The sequence below is a fragment of the Balaenoptera acutorostrata genome, chromosome 1 (genome assembly GCF_949987535.1).
Source record: "Balaenoptera acutorostrata chromosome 1, mBalAcu1.1, whole genome shotgun sequence".
NCBI lineage: Eukaryota > Metazoa > Chordata > Mammalia > Artiodactyla > Balaenopteridae > Balaenoptera > Balaenoptera acutorostrata.
Window position 1 is genome coordinate 18,073,224 of NC_080064.1, and position 18,978 is coordinate 18,092,201.

General features: G+C 50.3%; 1 protein-coding gene across 1 annotated transcript; it reads right to left on the bottom strand.

Moving 5' to 3' along the window:
* Positions 1–219: 219 nt before the first annotated feature.
* LACTBL1 (lactamase beta like 1) lies at positions 220–17,680 on the bottom strand. Its single transcript, XM_007175092.2, has 7 exons — positions 17,669–17,680; positions 12,515–12,650; positions 11,205–11,314; positions 8,991–9,148; positions 7,739–7,977; positions 2,963–3,068; positions 220–1,201 (listed from the first exon to the last, which is right to left on the bottom strand). Exons 1-7 carry the CDS (start codon positions 17,678–17,680, stop codon positions 220–222), a joined length of 1,743 nt encoding a protein of 580 aa, XP_007175154.2.
* Positions 17,681–18,978: the final 1,298 nt, after the last annotated feature.

The following is an 18,978-nucleotide window of genomic DNA, read 5'->3' on the forward strand; positions in this document are numbered from 1 at the left end:
CTAAATGCTCACTAAATTTCTGTAAACTCTTCCTCTCCCATGGATAACAAACAGTTCGCCACCGGCTGTGGTCCACAGACCACACTTTGAGTAGCACGGCCCTACCCCACTTTGCCAACTCCTCAGTTCTTTAATAGACATCCCTGCAGCCTTACCTTGCAGAACTAGGATGGAAAGCTGCCAGGCGAGAGAAGGGGAGGCTCTGAACAGAGCCCGGGGTCACTGGGTCTTGAATACTGGCTTGTGGGACAGCCGCAACACCCGGTACGTGTTGAGGCCCGGCACGTCAAAGCCGGGGGAAAGCCCATGGTGGTCCAAGGGGTAGAAGTTGACGAGCTGCCCGTGCTGGGCCTCAAGGGACAGCCAGGAGTCACCCAGCAGCAGCGCGCATGGAAACTCGCGGGCCACATGCAGCTGGAAGACGCGGCCGCGCAGGTGGCGCAGCGCCAACGTGCGGAACGCCGGGGGCACCAGCGCCTCCACGCGGGGCCCGAACTGGCGCAGGCGCAGCTCGCCCGCCGGCCCGGCGCGCACTTCGTAGAAAGTCAAATTGGCAAAGGTGAAGTAGCCGGCGAAGGGTCGCGCGCTGGGCGGCGGAGCTGGGCTGAGCGCGGCCTCCCGAAGGGCCCTCTCCATAGCCGGCAGGAGCACGTCGTAGGCCTGAGCCACCAGGTCAGGCCCTGGCGGCCTCGGCCCGGCCAGGAGCAGCACGAGACCCAGGCGCAGCGGCGGCACCAGGGAGAAGGTGGCGGCGTAGCCGTCCAGGTCACCGTCCTTGCGCACCACGCGGTAGCCCCGCTGCACGTGGAACTCCCACGGTGTGCCAGTCTCATTGGCGAAGTAGGCGCCCGGGCAGGCCAGCAGCGGTGCCAGTAGTGTCTTAGCCGTGTCAGGCCGCAGAAGCCGCTGGGGCCTGCTGCCCAGGAGCACCATGGCCAGCCTGGCCAGGTCAGCGGTGGTGGAGTACATCTGGCCCGACGGGCGGTACCAGCCCAGGTCGTACAGCGGCGCCGGCCGCCCGCTGCCGTAAAAGCCAGCTGCCAAGCGGGCACGCACAGGAGGCGTCAGATCGAAGCCTGTGTCTTCCATCCCCAGCGGCTCCAGCACATTCTCCAAGATCCAGTGCTGGTAGTCACCCTGGGCGGTGTGGGCTGCCAGGACATGGGCCAGAAGCGAGAAGGCCAGCGTGCTGTAATGGCATCTGGAAGAGGAGGGGTGGAAGCGAGGATGCAGCCTAGGAGGGACATCTCCAGGCCCTAAATAACCCCTTCCCACGTGCTCAGACTGTCTGCAAAGCCATCAGAGTTTCATTGGACTGGGTGGACAGGGAAGGAACCTGCTTCACTGCATTGGAGATGGTCAGACGCAGCAGAGACTTCAGAGATCACTGAATACAACTCACTATTCTACCTCTGGAAAGAGGACGGCCCAGAGAGGAGCAGAGAATTGCCCAGGGTCACACAGCAGGTTGGAGAAGACCTAGGCTTGGCAATGCACCTGGGAAAGTGGTAAAACAAATCTTCTTGGTCCTTTACACTTTAGTATAATTTACTTTATCAAATGGAAAACTAGAGCCTCAGACTGGTAGGGTGGGGGTGGGGAATAATGATAGTGATCATTTAGCCCACGGATAACAAATAGGAGGCAGGATTTCACTCCTCCCTAGCCAGACACAAATAATCAATAAGAAGTCTCCTTTCTTTCCCAGAGCAGATGCAGTTTCAGAATCTCTAAAATAGTGACTCAGGGGACTTCCTTGGTGGCTCAATCGTTAAGAATCTGCCTGCCAATGCAGGGGACACGGGTTCAAGCCCTGGTCTGGGGAGATCCCACGTGCCGAGGAGCAACTAAGCCCATGCACCACAACTACTGAGCCTGCGCTCTAGAGCCCGCGAGCCACAACTACTGAGCCCGTGCACCACAACTACTGAAGCCCGCACACCTAGATCCTGTGCTCCACAACAAGAGAAGCCCACCACAATAAGTCCGTGCACCGCAAGGAAGAGTAGCCCCTGCTCGCCGCAACTAGAGAAAGCCCACACGCAGCAATGAAGACCCAATGCAACCAAAAAATAAATAAAATAAAAAATAAAAATAAAATAAAACAGTGCCTCAGGAAGGCACAAGAATGGGTGAAAATGCACAAATCCTTTTAGATATTCCTGAACTCTAGCCCAACCTCCTTTTTTTTACAGATAAGAAAGGTGAGGTTCACAGAGGCAAATGCTTCCTCCAAGGTCACTCAGGAGGTTAGTGACAAAGCTGGAAGGAGGACTCTAGCCTACAGACGCCTAAGTTTTACCTGGATCCTTTCTTCCTTAAGAGAAGTGGAGCCTGAGGTTCAGCATTTGGAGAAACAGAGTGGCAAATTTGGAAAAAGAGTACTGCCCAGGTCCCAGAAGGGGACATCTGAGGCAGGGGAGTGCCACTGTCCTCTGTCCAGCTCCACAGCCCCACTGCTCCAGAAGCTGGGCTTCTCTGTTCAGTAGCTGGCTACACCAGCTATCCACTCCCTATCTCATCAGCATCCCATTTATTTCCAGCACTTGGCAAAGTCTGTATTTATCTTGTTTATCTGTTCACTGATAAGAATGTTCACTGTTCACTCAGAAGAATGCAAACTCCACGAGGAGGGACCTGGTTGGATTCGTCTGCTGCCATATCTCAGTTTAACATATTCCAAGCACAGAGTAAATGTTCAATAAATGTTGAGTTGATTAATGGGAAGAACATGAGAATCAGACAGGACTGGATCTGGGCCCAGCTCCCTGCTGCCTTACTCTGCCATCCCTCTATGGTCCTCAGTCCCCCCAGCTGTGGAACAGGGGTTGTCATCAGTGATCTGCAAGGTCTTTCCTGGCTCTGACCACCTAGGGTGAGGTGACATAGGTTCTCTCCCAGGAGGGGTATGTCACCTTGTGAGGTTCCTAACATTGGTAGGGCATCAGGGCTCACTCCTCACCTGGTTCCTGGGTCTGCCACCAGCACATCATCCTTGAGCAGGTTCAGGGCCTCCTGGGTGCTGCCCCTCCACAGCAGCGAAGTGGAACGGAGCCTTCGGGGCAGCCCTAGGGAGGAGCAGCGGTCAGACCTGCTGGGTCAGCTGATGGTGGGATGATGGGCCCCTGGCTGTACCCCCTCCCCCATCTTCCATGAGTTGAGAGATAACAACAAAATCACCTTAAAAAAAAAAGCTCTAGCATGGACTCTAATCCTGCCTGTGTTTCATTGGGCAAGCCATTTAACCTCTCTGAGCCAGTGTCCCCTCATCTGTAACATGAGGGAAATAATTCCTATGTCATATGGCTGGTGTGAGGGTTTGGTGAAATCAAATGCTTAGCATGGTTCCTGGTCATAGTAATTGCTCAAAAAATAATTGTTATCATCAACCATAGATATTTGATTCCATAAAATTCTTGAGGTCACTGTCCAAATAGGTTTTGTGGAACTGGCTCCTCTGGCCACTTGGAATTTTCTGTTTATTGGATGTGACATTAGATGTGACAAGTATTGAAAGGATCACAGGATTAGGATTCTTCCCACCCATTCACTGAACAATAGTGTTCAAGCATCTCTTTCGTGCCAAAGACTGTTCTGCGTACTGGAATTCAGTAGTGAACAAAACAAAGTCCCTGCCCATGTGGAATCTGCATTCTAGCAGAGGAGACAGACAAGAAGCAAATAAATATTCATGCTGTGGAGGGAAATAATTCCATGTATGAAAGGAGGGATTGTTATTTTATACAGAGTGGTCAGAGGAAGGCTTCACAGGGTAGGTGACCCTTGAGCAGGTGAGAACTCGAGGAGGTGAGGGAGAGAGCCACACAGCTCTGTGAGGAAAGAATGTCTCAAGCAGAGGAAAGAGCAGGTGCAAAGGCCCTGAGGCAGGAATCTGTTGGTATGTTTGAGGATCAGCAGGAAAGAGCCATTCTGGCTGGTGAGGATTGAGAAAAGGGGAGACTTTGGAGGTGAGAGATATTGGGGTGCAGGCACCAGATCCTGTAGGTTGCTATAGGCTACTGCAAGGACTTGGCCTTTTCTCTGATTGGGATGGGGCCACTGTAGGGCTTTGAGCAGAGGAGTGATGTGATCTGACATATATCAGGGTTGCTCTGGCTGCTATGTGAAAACAGACTTTGGGGGGCAATGGCAGACACAGGGAAACCTGTAAGGAGACTTGCAAAAATCCATGTCTAAATGCTGGTGGATTGGATGAGTGAGGAGTGGTTGGATTCTGGACATATTTTGATAATGGAGCCAACAGAATTTGCTTCTGGAGGGGATGTGGAGGGTGTGGGAGTGAGAGAAATCAGGGGTAACTAACTCCAGGCTCTTGGCCTGCGCAGCTGGGGGATGGAGTCCCAAGCCCTGGGTTTAAATTCTGACTCTAACACTTCTTGCTGTGTGGCCCAAACCATATGCTTTACCTCTCTGAGCCTCTACTTGCTCACCTTGAAGTGGGCTGAAGCACCTGCAGTGGTTTCCCTGTGAGGTGTTACAAAACTTAACTAAGGGGCTTCCCTGGTGGCGCAGTGGTTGAGAGGCTGCCTGCCAATGCAGGCAACACGGGTTCGAGCCCTGGTCTGGGAGGATCCCACATGCCACGGAGCGGCTGGGCCCGTGAGCCACAATTACTGAGCCTGCGCGTCTGGAGCCTGTGCTCCGCAACAAGAGAGGCCGCGATAGTGAGAGGCCCGCGCACCGCGATGAAGAGTGGTCCCCACTTGCCACAGCTGGGGAAAGCCCTCGCACAGAAACGAAGACTCAACACAGTCATGGATAAATAAATAAATAAATAAAAGAACGTGAATTTCTTAAAAAAAAAAAAAAACGAACTTAACTAAGAATGGATGAAAAGCTCCAAGAATGGGAGAAAGCTCTAGATTAGGGTGAAGGTCAATCATAAAAGATACGGGGAACGTATAACAGAGTCATTCAGGCAGCTGTATGCTCAACTGGTGGGCTTTGGGACACATAGGGTGGGCTTTTTTGTTTGTTTTGGGGGGGTTGCATTTTTCTTAATTTATTTATTTTTATTTATTTTTGGCTGCATTGGGTCTTCGTTGCTGCATGCAGGCTTTCTCTAGTTGCAGCGAGCAGGGGCTACTCTTCGTTGTGGTTGCGGGCTTCTCATGGCGGTGGCTTCCTCTTGTTGCAGAGCATGGGCTCTCAGCGCACAGCCTCAGTAGTTGTGGCACATGGGCTCAGTAGTTGTGACTCACGGGCTTAGTTGCTCCGCAGCATGTGGGATCTTCCCAGACCAGGGCTCGAACCTGTGTCCGCTTCATTGGCAAGCGGATTCTTAACCACTGCACCACCAGGGAAGCCCACGTAGGGTGTTTTTAAACTGACCACAAACACAGAGCCCTGTGCTGGGTCCCTTGGGTACAGATGAAGAAGAATCCACAGTGTGCCCCTAGAGGGAGCCCTGGGGTCAGGTTATAAACAGGAGTGTATTTAATAGGAGGCTCATGGAGCAAAAGCCTCAGAGCCCCTAACCTGTATGACCCCTTCCAAGGCCTGTATCCAAGTTTGAATTTATAATATTGTATTTTTAAAGAGGACCCCCAAATTATATCTACATCAGGCCTCCATAAACCTAGGTCTACCCTTGGCTGTAATAACCAGAGCTACATTGACAAGTACCTGCTGTGTGCCAGGTACTCTCCTAAGTGCTTGACATTCATTAGCACATTTAATACAGCAAAGTAGCATGAACCAGTCCTTTTACAGAGGAGTAAAACAAGGCTCAGAGAGGTTACGTGACTTACCCAAGATCACACAGCTGGAATTAATTTCAGTGCTCATGCCCTTAGCCACTAGGCCGCCCTCCCCCAAGGCTCTGATCCTGTCCTGCCTGGACGACTTCAGGAGGTTCCATTATCTGGCAGAGCCTCAGGTTCACCATCTGCTAATGGGAGTGCTAACCAGCCATGTCCATAGACTGAGACCTCAGGCCTGAACGCACTTTGTAAAATGATGAAATAGTAGGCACTTATGATGGATTCCTACCGTCTAGAGTTGATGGGTTGGTGACTGCAAATATGAACAATAGAAGGCGTTTTGGGGTGGTGCAGCTGGTGCCTGCCTGCTCCTCCTTGGCTGGGTCAGTCACCATGCAGCACAGCCCCCCTCCCACCCGTTCCTGCCCAATTCCTGTTCACTGGCTTTGTCTTCCAGTATCCCAGCCTGCCCTTGCCCTTCCACCATGTAGATTTCATCTTGGCTTGTTAGCACATCTTTTATTATCATCATTATTATTATATAATTTGTTTTTAATAAGTAATTCATTTACATGATTCAAAAGTCCAAAGACACCAAAGGGTATACAATGAAAAATTTTCCTCCCACTCTTCTCCCCAGCCACCAAGTTCCCCTCCCTGGAGGCAGCCCAGTGATTCAATCCCTTTCCCTTCCAAAAATATGTGATACACATTTTTATATATATACCTGTATATATACACACACTCATAATATATGTGTATATAAATATATATGTTATATAACAGGTACATTACAAATGGATTATACATATACATTCATATACATATATACATTATATGTGTATATATTATTTATTCATATGGTAGCTACAATATACGCTGTTATGAGCTTTTTTACCCACTTAAGATTGTATGTGCATCTCAGTACACAAGGAACGTTATTACCCATTTTTTTAGGGCTACAGTAGAATCTGATTGTATAACTGTGTCATAGTTTATTTAGTTACTCCCCTATTTATATTTAGGTTGTTTCAATCTTTTTTTTTCACTATCACAAACGGTGCTGTAGTGAATAACTGTGTACATACCTCATACCGCACATGTGTGAATACATCTGTAAGAGAATTTCCTAAAAGTGTAATTGCTGAGTCAAAGGATGTATACATTTTTGTGATAGGTATTACCAATTGCCCTCCACACAGGTTGCACCAATTTTTTTTCTTTTTTTTGGCCGTGCGGTGCAGTACACGGGATCCTAGTTCCCCTACCAGGGATCAAACCTGTGCCCCCTGCAGTGGAAGCACAGGGTCTTAGCCACTGGACCGCCAGGGAAGTCCCAAGTTGCACCAATTTAAATTTCCACCACTGATGTATAAGAGGGCCTATTTCACCATAACTTCACCAACTCAGTATACCCACTATAATGGCCTTTACCAATCTGATAAGAGGAAAATGTCTCTCAGGAGATTTAATTTGCATTTATTTTGTTATGAATGAGGTTGAGCATCTTTTAATATTTTTTAATATTCTTAAGAGCCATTTATATTCCTTTTCTGTGAACTGTCTGTTCTGTTCCTATCCTTTACCCATTTTTCTGTTGGGTTCTTGGTCTTTGTAATGGTTTATATATTAAGGGAAATTAACATATAATTGTAGAATATATATTATATTCAAATTATATATAAAATATATAATTTGTAGAATTGTCAACACATATTCACTTGTTGACTTGTTCTTGATCTAATAAGCAGATCTTGACCTGTCAGCTTGCTTTTGACCTTCCAACAGATCCTCATTTGTCCACTTGAACCTAAATTCCCAGGTTTCACCTCAGCTTTTATCTCACCAGATCTTTCTACCCCTGGCCCACCACCCGGGAAGGATGAGAGGGAGCTATGGCCAGTTCAGGAAGCAGAGCAGAGAGTGGGCCCAGCCTGGCTGGATGAGAACCTGCTCCTTGGTTCCCCTATCTGAAATGGTTTGGACTGAGCTACATTAAGTTCAGAGCCACTCACCTGAGAGCTGGCTGGCCATCCTTCGGAGGGTGACAGGTGAAGGCCTTGGGGCTGGGCCCACCTCCTCCAGAACATCCATCAGGCTCTTTTGTTTGGGGGCCGATGCCATGCCCAGTGGGTTGTTAATGGTGAAGGTGCCGGCGTACCGCTCCAGAGGGTCATCTAGAGAGGCCACGATGCCCTCCTCCCACAGGCGGTACAGCATCAGCACGGGAAAGATCTTGGAGATGCTGGAGATCCTGGACAATGTGGGGGGCACAAGGGTGCAGAGGGCATCCTGTTGGCTTCACAACCCACCTCCACCCTGCACCCCCAGCCTCCAACTTTCTAGTATAATTAGGAAAGCACTGAGTCCACCCTTATTCAGCGTCTCAGACAGAAATCCACCAGCCTCTGTAGAATGCCTTTGGGATGCTTGAGAACTTACCAGGGGCAGTGGGGCTGGGCCAGATGGACACTCTCGAGCACCTCCCCCATGCCAGGCCCTTCACCAGGCACTTCCCTCTCTGGGACAGACCTGGGTTGGGATCCTATCTCTGCCTCTCACCAGCTGAGTTGCCTTGGGCAAGTGCTAGTCCTTTCTGAGATTCAGTTTCATTGTCTGTTTTATGGGTTGTAGAAAGGATCGAACAAGATTGTGCTTGCAAAGTGCTTGGCAACACACCTGGAAGGTAGTAAGTGCTCAATAAGTGATAGCAAATATAATTGTTGCCCTGTGCCTGGCACATAGCAGGTGCAGTGTGAATGGAAGCCTTGCAATGCTCACAGTATCTCAGGGAGCAAATGTGTTCACTTGGCACTGTGAGCTTTGAGGATCCTACAGGCAGCACCCAGGAGGGGAGACTCTGGGTGTGTAGCAGATTGTCCCAAGTTGCTTCCATCTGGGCCACCGCTGCCAACTGGCAGAGACCCAGGTCGAGGGCCCAGGAACTGGTTACGGTTCTTTAGTGTCACGTGGAAGGGGTGTGGGGTGGGACATAAGGGAGCCTTTTCTAGTTTGGGAGGCATTAGGATAAGGGCTCTCCAGAAGGGATTCCTTCCTGACTTGTTACCGCTGTGGTGTGATGTTAGGCACTCACTGGTCCTCTCTGGACCTCAGTCTCCTCATCTATAAAATTACCAAGACTTAATAAAGGGCCCTGGCAGCTAAGACCCCCAGTCATAATTCTCTTGAGTGCCCCTACCTCCTAAGTCCCCCTTGTCCTACCACCCTTCGCCCCCTCCACAAGACCCTGGTGGTGCCCCAGCTGACCGGTACATGGTGTACTCATTGGGGGGCCCAGAAGCCGGGTCTGAACCATTCTTCCTCCCGAAGTTCCCGGTCCAGAGCACAGTGTCGTTGTGGATGACAACTGCAGACATAGCAGCCAGGCCTGGGGCAGACAGTGCCTGGCGCAGGATCCCGTCCACCTTGGAAGAGAAGAGCGGGTGGCTCAGAGTACAGGTGCAGAGACAGGCCCCTCTCCCCACCCACAGGCCCCATGTGGTTCTGTACACCGTGCCATTCACATACCACACCCTCTGCCTGGCTCCTCTCCATTCTCTCCCCCTAGTGGCTGGAAGGGAGCCCAGTGAGCCTCCAGACCTCGGGTTCTCAGACCGTGTCCCGTGGGGTGGGGACCCCACGGGTGGGGACCCCACCCAGCTGCAATCAGAGCAGATCCCCTGGAATCTGTTTCGTATGTAAGTTTTCCTCATAAGACCTTTGTTCAAAGAAACATTTCCTTGGAAATACGTAAGAAGAGGGAGGGGTTAAAACCCCTGATCTAATCAAACCTGTGTCTGATGCCCTAAAAAACCTCCAACAGGCTGAGTCTGACCCCCTAGTGTTGGAGAATTCAGTATTTATAGAGGACCCCTAACACTGTCTTTGAACATTTATTGAAAATACCTCATTATTTTCAATTATGTAGTATAATGATGGTGCTTAACAGCTAACATTTACTGGACATTTACAACATGCCAGACACAGTGTAAAATGATTTTCATACATTGTCTCACTTAATCCTCATAAGTCAGTGCTGATTTCTCCCCATTTTACAGGTGAGAAAATTTGAGATATGAAGTGACTTGCCCCGGTGGTTAATGGCTAGTGGAATCAGGATTAGAACCCTATGCTAACTCCAGCACCTCCTTGCCAAGAGATTTTACATTCCCTGAATTGAGCTCAGTCTACCTGTAGTTTCCACCCCTGCACTGACTTTGCCTCTCTGAGCCTCAGTTTCCTCCTCTGTAGCGAGGGATTCACGAGGTGGTAACACAGAGAAGTTAGCACAGTGCGTGGCATGTACCAGGTACTCACTAGAAGGCTGCTATGGTTATTATTGTTGCTTTATTTGTTTTTAATTACTCTGACCCCTGGGAGCCAAATAGCACGCTTCTGCTCTCTCTCCTTCACAAAAGCTTTCTGTGTATTTGCAGGCAGTGATTGTGTCTCTCTGCACTGGCCCACGCCTGCTCTTACGTGGACACATCATCCTCCTTCCCTTCAGCTGTTCCTCGGATGAAGTTTCAAACCATCTCCCATCACCACCACCAGGCTGCTGCACATACACTTCTGATCTGTGTGTCTCCTAAGGTGAGTGACCCAAGTGGGTAGGGTCTGAATGGCAGAATGGCACAGACAAGAGCTGGCTGACAGCCCCCTCTAGTGTTAAGCCATTCTGCAATGGTAAAAGTTGTGTTGTGGGGTCTTTAATCATATTTCAATGGCCTCTGTGATCCTCTCCCATCTCATCTTTCTCCACCCCCACTTATGGCCCCACCAGACTGAATTTCCTCTCTGTATATGCCTCATACTAACTCTGCTGCCTCTGGGCCTTTGCACATGCTGTTCCCTCTATCTAAAGTACACCTTTCACACCCCCAAGCTCCCTCATTATACACACACATATCCTCTGGGTATCTACTCCTTGTTCACCTCTCAGTTTAGACACCACTTCCTCCAGAAGCCTTCCCTGACCCCAAGTCCAGTTCCTTTGTGTCACCATGTACCCTAAACTTTCCCTATCCTCACTCTTACCCCTGTGTTATAAATGTTTACTATCTTGACTGTTCCCCTCATTCCAAGACTAGTAGCTTCTTGAGAGCAGGATAGTATCTTCTCCTGCCATATCCCTGGTGCATAGCACAGAGTAAGTGCTCAAGAATTATATGTTGGGGGGCATGCCTGGTGGTCCAGTGGCTAAGACTCTGCACTCCGAATGCAGGGGACCTGGGTTCGATCACTGGTCAGGGAACTAGATTCCACATGCTGCAACTAAAGATCCCGCATGCATGCCACAGCGAAGATCCCGTGTGCCACAACTAAGACCCAGTGCAGCCAAATAAATAAATTAATTTTTTTAAAAAAGAATTATACGTTGAATGAATGAATGAATGCCACTACCAGCGCAGAGGATATGCCCTCCCCCTCATCAACCGGGCCTAGCCCACACAGCCAGTTCTCTCCTGGGTCATCACTGACCTTTTTCAGGGCCTCCTTCAACACGGGGAGGGGGTGGGCCAGGGGCACAGGCTCAGGGTGCTGGGGACACATCCTCACGGGGGCAGAGGTCACCTCTGGTCCCAAGGAACCTGGAAGGCACATCACATGGTGAGTGGAGGACAGAGATCAGGTTAGTGGTCTAGGGACCATCGCCCACTGGGTCTTCTCCCAGTTCTGGGTGATCTCAGGAGGCAGTGGAAGGTTTAGAGAAGAGTGGTTCTTGCACTCTTGGGGGGTTCTCACACCCTTACCACCCCACACTGTCCTCAGAGGATGCAGGGAGGTCTGGAGGCCGTCGTGATGGTCTCACAGCCTGAATCCTGCCCTGCCAAGGTCCACGCCTTCCCCCTGAGGTTCCAAGGAAGCCACACACCTGGACAAAAGTAGGATGGGACTCAAACCCTAATGCCCGGATGCACAGCTCTGGGGATGAAATGAGTTGTTTCTGGTGGTTTAAGCCTGAAGCCTCAGTGGGGCCCCGAGTCCACTTCTCCACCCAAATATATAATCAGAACTGGAGAAAGGGGGACAGGAGAGATGTGGCTGAGCCTGCCCCACAGAGCTGGAACTTGTCTAAGTCTGCTGACCACGTGGAGGGAGGAAGCTCGTCATGCGGGAGAGAAGGGCTACCAACAGGCACCTGTGGCCTGATTGGTGTCTCGAAGGCCAAGCAGCAGGTAGTGAGTGTGGGACTGTGCTGTCTCCTCTTGGGCATGCTCTGCCCTTTGCCCCTGGCTGCCCATGGCTGGTATCTTGTGGTGAGGCTGTGCCAGCTGGGAGGGCTGGCCCTAGGGCATGAGCCTGGCGTTACCAGCAGTGGTGGTTCATTTGCTGAGCCTTGACCAGCCCAGGATGGAGAGACCAAGAAATGGCAGCTGCTGTCCATGGACACATGGACATGTTCCTCCCGGGGTCTTAGATATAGCTGGGGCAGTGCCTTTAAAGGGAGGTAGGGCCTGGAGATCCCACCTTGGGGGCCGAAGGAAGAGCAAGAGAAACACTGTTTGCACTTTTGGGGGAACCCTGAGTTTTACCCCTGGAGTCGGTGGCTTAAGGAACCCCCAGTGGTATTAGATCCTCAGTTACTACAGAAGGGCATCGAGGCGCAGAGGGATCACATGACTGGCCCGAAGATGCACAGTTAGTGAGAGCTGGAGTCAGAATGGTCGCCAGAGCTTCTGAGTCTGAATCTTATGGTCCTCCCTCCTGCCTCAGATCAGGAGTGGCAGCTCCAAGCCCACGGGGACCTCCGGGGATGGGGGAAAACTCAAGGACGTTCCTGCACTCACCGGTCTTCAGCTTGGGGAGGTAATACTGCCACAGGAAGCAGCCAGTCATGAGCACAGAGAGCACGAAGAAGAAGCTGCAGGAAGCCGGGAAGAGCCACTTCTTTTTCACTTTCAGCAGGCTGAGCTGCTGGCCAGCCTGCAAGGGGAAGGACAAGGCACACCCCCAAAGGGGTCAGCAAGAGGGAGGAGAGAGGGACCCCTGCCCTGGCCCCTCCTATGCCTTAGGTTCACCCAGACATCAGGAGAGCCCACAGCTTGGGGTAAGTTTCACACCTGTAAAGCCAAGGGCCTTCCCAGTATTGCCCCTTCAACAGCTCTGCCCCATATGTACCTCTGCACCTCTGTGCCTTTGCATAGCCTGTTCCCTCTGCTGGCGTGCCCTCTCTCTCCTATGTACTTAGTGAAACATCTAAGACCACCTGAAATGCCACCTCCTCCATGAAGCCTTCCCCAACTCTCCTCACCCAAGTCCCCAACAGGGCACTAGGCACAAGCCTCCATTGTGGTGCAAATCCAGCTTTCTCTCTAATACAGTTGTTCTACAACTGTTAGCTGATCCACCTCACGGAGTGTGAGTTCTCCAAAGGAGGGGCCCCTTCCTCACTCTCTGTCCTCCACGGCCTCTGGTTTATCCTGGTTGCTCGGTACATGTTGTGGAGGGAATGTGTGGGTCCTGAGAACACAGGACAAGGCTTCCCAGGAGACTCTCTTCGCCCCATGCCTCGCCACACACCCGCTTTCCCAAGCCTCCACCAACGGTGTGTTCTTGCAGCGGGCCTGCATAAGGCTCCCAATGTGTGGTTGGTGTCTCCCAGCTGTGGCTGGTCTCATCGCCATGCCCCCCCATGTTTCTCTGCCAAGTGAGTATAAAAACCGTTGCAGTGAAAAGGGACCTGCCTGGAAAGCTCAAGAAAGGGTGGAGCTCAGAGAAATGGGCCCTTTCCCTCAGACAGGTGCGGGGGCTGAGCAAGTGTGGCTTGGGAGGTGGGCGAGGGCAGGAAACAGGGAGCATAAGACGATGAGGCCAAGGCCTAAAGTCCAAGAGGGGGAGGAGGAAGAGGCCGGGTGGGGAGGTGGCAAGGAATCTAAAGAGAGAGCGTGTGTGGCGACCTGGCCCCCAGGAAGAACCGTGTATTCCCTCACAGCCAACTTAGAATCCTGGAAACACAGTACCACCTCCAGTTAGTGTCCCAGACACGGCGCTAAAAGCCTTTTAAGAGGTGTATCATGGCACCCTGTGAGGTAGGCGCCCTTAGTGCCCTGATGTTACAGATGAGGCTCAGAGAAGTTAAGTGACTTGCCCAGGGTCACACAGCTAGTTGCAGAGCTAGCATTTGATCTCTGTCTCTGGCCTGCTCAACCAAAGCTCTGGAAGAGCCTTCACAGTCATTTGTTGAACTTTCTCATTTCCAGGTCTGCAAACTGAAGTTATAGGAAGGAAAGGACTTGTCTAAAAACTAATAAACATCATATGTTGAGTGCCAGCTTTATGCCTGGCCCTGCGCTATTCACTTAACAGGTATTATCTTACCACATTTCATAGTCTGTTCATGAAGTTGGTTTGGGAACTTTCATTTTAGAGGTGATAAAATGAGGCTCACAGAGGTTAGGTGACTTGCTCAAGGTCACAGAGCAAGGCAGTGGCGAAGCTGGGATTCAGATCCAATCTGCCTGACTCTCCACCTTTATGTCTTACTGTGTCTTATGTCTCTTTTGAACTATCTTCATTGCTGTTGTAACCTAAACTGTGATGTGAAAGGACTCTTCCCTGGTCTCCCCTAATCCTTCTCTGTCCCTCCTAGAGGGCCTGCAGAATGAGAGAGCTGGGAAGGAATTCAAGATTCAGGACCCTTGTCCCAGGATTGAGGGCTCTGTTTCATTTATTCATCCTTTCAGCAACTCTATATTGAGCACCTACTAGGTGAGAGGCACTGTTCCAGGCCCTGGGGGCTCAGCAGTGAACCCGTATCAGAATTCCTGCCCTCGGGGAGCTGGCATGCTGGTGTTCAAGGCCTAGCTCTCCTGGCCAGCCCAACTCTGCACAATCTCTCTGCTGTGCTCAGTGGCTGACCTGTGCTCACGGCGTGGTGAGGATTTGCTGAGTGAGTGGGTGAGAGTAGTACAAATCATCGAAGAGCAAGAAACAGCCAGCTGCTGGAGAGCTGGGTCTCAAACTCGGGCCTCTCCCCCTCTCCCCACATGTGACACACATTCTGATCTTGGTGTTTATCGTTATCATGCGTGTTTTTATTCCTTTACTATGTGTTTATGGATCCATAAGCAGCACATAGTATTATTTTTCACATTTTAAAACTTATATAAATGATATCCTACTGTATTATCCTCCTTCAACTTACTTTTTTTCCAATTTGATACATGTAGTTCTGGATTATCCACTTTAACTTCTATTGAGTATGCTGCTGTATGACTATACTTCATAGCGTAATAGTTAGAGCATGGACTCTGGGGCCAGGCTGCCTTAAAGACATGAGTATTTTATACATTTGAGTTGGGAGTGAAATATCTGGGTGGTAAGATATGGCCATCTTCAGCTTAACCAGATACTATCCAGTTGCTCTCCAAAGTTGTTCCAATTTATACTTTCACCACCTGTGATTCTCATTGTTACTTTAAATTTGCATTTTCTTGATTACTGATAAGGTGGTGAGTGTCTCCAGCACCAAGATCTTGGCTTTGATGCCTGCAACACCTGGCACTCCACCTGGCTCTGGCAGGTTCTCAGGAAGTATGTTTTGAACTTTATGTTGTCCTGCAAGTTGAAAGACTTGGGTTCAAATCTCAGCCCTACCTCCTGAGTCAGTTATAACTCTGGACAAGTCCCTTCCTCTCTCTGAGCCTCCACTTCTTTAACTGTTGGAGAGGGCTGGGTTATTTACAAAGAGCTTACTTTTACATCTGGAAACCTCATTTGACTTCAAAAGTATCTTCCAGCTCTAGAATTTAGGGTTCACATTAAAGCCATTCTTTATTCATAATTTCTAAAGATTGGAAAAGTCCCTCAACTGGTGAATGAATAGACAAACCATGGTACATCCACACAATGGAATACTACTCAGCAGTGTAGAGGAACAAACTATTGATATACGCAATCATGTGGATGAACCTTAAATACATTATGCTAAGTGAAAGAAGCCAGACTCAAAAGGCTACAGACTATAGGGACTTCCCTGGTGTTCCAGTGGCTAAGACTCTGTACTCCCAATGCAGGGAGCTCAGGTCAGGGAACTAGATCCCACTTGCCACAACTAGGAGTTCTCATACCGAAACTGAAGATCCCACATGCCACAACTAAAGATCCCACATGCCTCAACTAAAGATGCCGCATGCAGCAACAAAGATCTGGCACGCCGCTACGAAGATCTGGCCCGCAGCAACGAAGATCCCATGTGCCAGAATTAAGACCCAGTGCAGCCAAATAGATAAATAAATTTTTAAAACATTTTTTTTAAAAAGGCTACAGACTATATAATTCCATTTTCATAACACTCTGGACAAGGCAAAATTGCAAGGACAGAAAACAAATCAATGGCCACCTGGGAGTAGGGATGGTGTAGACTACAACAGGGCAGAAGGGAATTTGGAAAGGTGATGAAACCGTTCTCTATCCTGATTGTGACGGTGGTTACAGGGCCATATGTATTTGTCAAAACACATGGAGCTGTACACCTCAAAGAGTGAATTGTAATGCATATAAACTGTACTTCAGGTTTTTTTAAATGAAGCCATTAAAGATCCCAAGAGCATTAGGTTGTCTCCAGCTGGGTGTCAGAGGAGTGACACCAGACACAAGTCTGTGCCTCAGCCACAGGAGTGAATGGGGAGGCTCTCTGGCATTGCCGTGGGTTTGTGTGGGAGGGGAGTCAGAAGGTGCCCCTCTTTGAGCATGAGCAAAGGGCCACTGGGGCAAGCCCTGTGAGGGTGCCCTGGTCGAGGGGCAGCCTAATCTCACTTAACAAGTACCTATGGCATGGCATCATCCTCTCATTTTCAGGAGCAGAATGAAATTCACAGATATTCGATGACTCGATGAGGTCATGGGCAGTGGATGATGGAGCTGGGATTCTAGCCCTGTCTATGCATCCCCCCCACCCCAACATGTGACTGGGTTCTCTGCATCCCCAATGTGCAGCCCTCCTCTGGGGCCCAGCCTCATCTCATGTCTGTCTCCAGTCTCAGAATTTATTCCAATAGACACAAAGGTGGGGTCAGTATTTAATGTCTAAGGTGCTCACCAGCTGCTCACATTGACACTTGCAGATGTCACTTGGCATCTCTCCCCTCTCTCTTCCCAGCTGGAAAACGCTGGCGGAGGGGTTGCTCAGGGAGATCCAGGCTCTCCCAAACCCCACCCATAACACGGTTCACCCAGCTCCTTCCCCTGGTGGTCTGCAGCCCAGAAACCTTCACCTTTTTTCTCCCGACTGGCCACTCTGGGACAGCACTCCTTGTCCAGTCATTCATTCAGAATACAATCTCCAGGAGATGGCTGTGTGCTGGGCACAGTGCTACGCCCTTTGACTAACATCTGTCCCTCATGGAGCCGGCAGGATGCTGAAGAGGTCAGACACAAGGGCTCTGGGGCCTGGGACTTGATTCTGGCTCTGCCCTTAATTAGCTGTGGACCAATGACTTCCCCTCTTTGAGTCTCAGTTTCCTTGTCTGTATAATGGGAATGGCCATCATTCCTACACCTCACAGAATTTAGATGAGGGTAAATGAGAAAATGCATGCAAAGTCCTTTGAAACTAGCTACTCACAGACTGGTAGCTAGTGTGGTCGTAATAATTTCTCTGGGAGAGAGATGTAAACAGATCATGTCAGAGGGCTCTGGGGGCTCTGAGGTACCCATGAGCTCAGCCTCGGGGTGGGAGGGGGAGGAAAGCTTCATTGAACAGGTAGTTGGGGATGAGTTGGGGGCACCCCAGTCAGGGCCCTTGAGACAGGAAAAAGAAGAGGATCTGTTTCTGGTTTGTTCTGAGAATTTGATGAGTTAATACACAGCAAACACTTGAAATGGTTCCTGGCCTGTGGTACAAACTCTAGAAACATTAGTGATGACAATGAAGGTGATATAGGGGTGATTTATGATTTAGGTCAATGTTTGAAGCAAGCCTTTGTGGGGCTATGCCTCACCTGAGTCTTCATTCTCTCCATGGCGTGGAAGATTCCAGCCCCTTGAGGAGTCAGCTCTACAGCCCAGGAGACCCTGTGAACAGGAAACTGAGTCAGTGGAGTGAAGGCAAAGAGAGGTCCTGGAGGCTGGAAAAGAGAGGAGGGGGCTGGAGAAATGCAAGAAGACAAGGATGAGGGATTTGCACCCAGAAGTCCTTGCTGTTTCCCAGACACTAATGCATCTTCCCATGTTGTTTCCCCATCAGACTATGAGGTTTTCTAGGGTAAGGAACATGTCTCCATTTCATGAAGCTCCACCTCAAAGGCAAGGGAAACAAACTCAAAAAAAGTGTCCAGGTCTGCCCAGTCTGTCCTGATTTCAGCACTGAAAGTCCCAAACCCCTCAGTCCAGAGGAAACTGGGACAATTGGTCACCCTCCCTGCCATTGCCTCTGCTTCCAGCTCCTCCTCCTTCAAGCCTCAGAAACAGCCCTGTCAGACCCGTGGGTGCTTGGTCCCAACTCACCCTCTTCTGGAAGGCTCAGGAAGGACAGGGCAATTCAGACCCAGCCACGGTTGGCCAGTGCCTCCGGGAGCCCCCGTGTTCCAGGGGACAGGAATGACATCCCGGGCTCTGAGGCGCAGGCTTCACCCAGGCTCCCCAGGGGCTGGCAGATGTGGCGCCTGATTTCCCAGCGCTAATCCCTCCGTGTGTCTTACGCCACGGGGATTAGTTCCTGGGGTCCCCGAGCAGCCGGGAGGGGGGTACATCTGTCAGGGGGACTGTGCGGCGCCACGTGACCCAAAATGCTCCAGGCTAGCGGGCAAAGGTATGCTCTCTCCAGAAGGAGTACTGCCAGGCCCAGTGTGCGGAGGAGAGATGATGGGAACTGCCAGGAAACAGCCTCGGCCCGACCCACAGGCCTCCCAGGCCTGCCACCCCCCACACCAGCTCCTCAGCTACCTCTGAGGAACCCTGGGCTCCAAAGAACACAGTTTGAAGACCACTGGGGTCAGCCTAGTTGTTACATATTCGGATAACTCGGTCCAAATCCCAGTTCTGTAACTACCTGTGTAGCCTTGGGTAAGTCAGGCCCTCTTTGATTTTTCACCTATAAAATAGGGATGATATCTATGTTATTGTGAGGATTAAACTGCAATGTGTATGCAAAGCAGGTAGCCCAGGACCTGGCACCTAGTAAGGGTTCTGTTAAGGTTAGCTTCTTTTTATTTTATTTATTTATTTATTTATTGACTGCATTGGGTCTTCGTTGCTGCGCGAGCTTTCTCTAGTTGCGGCGAGCGGGGGCTACTCTTCGTTGTAGTGCACG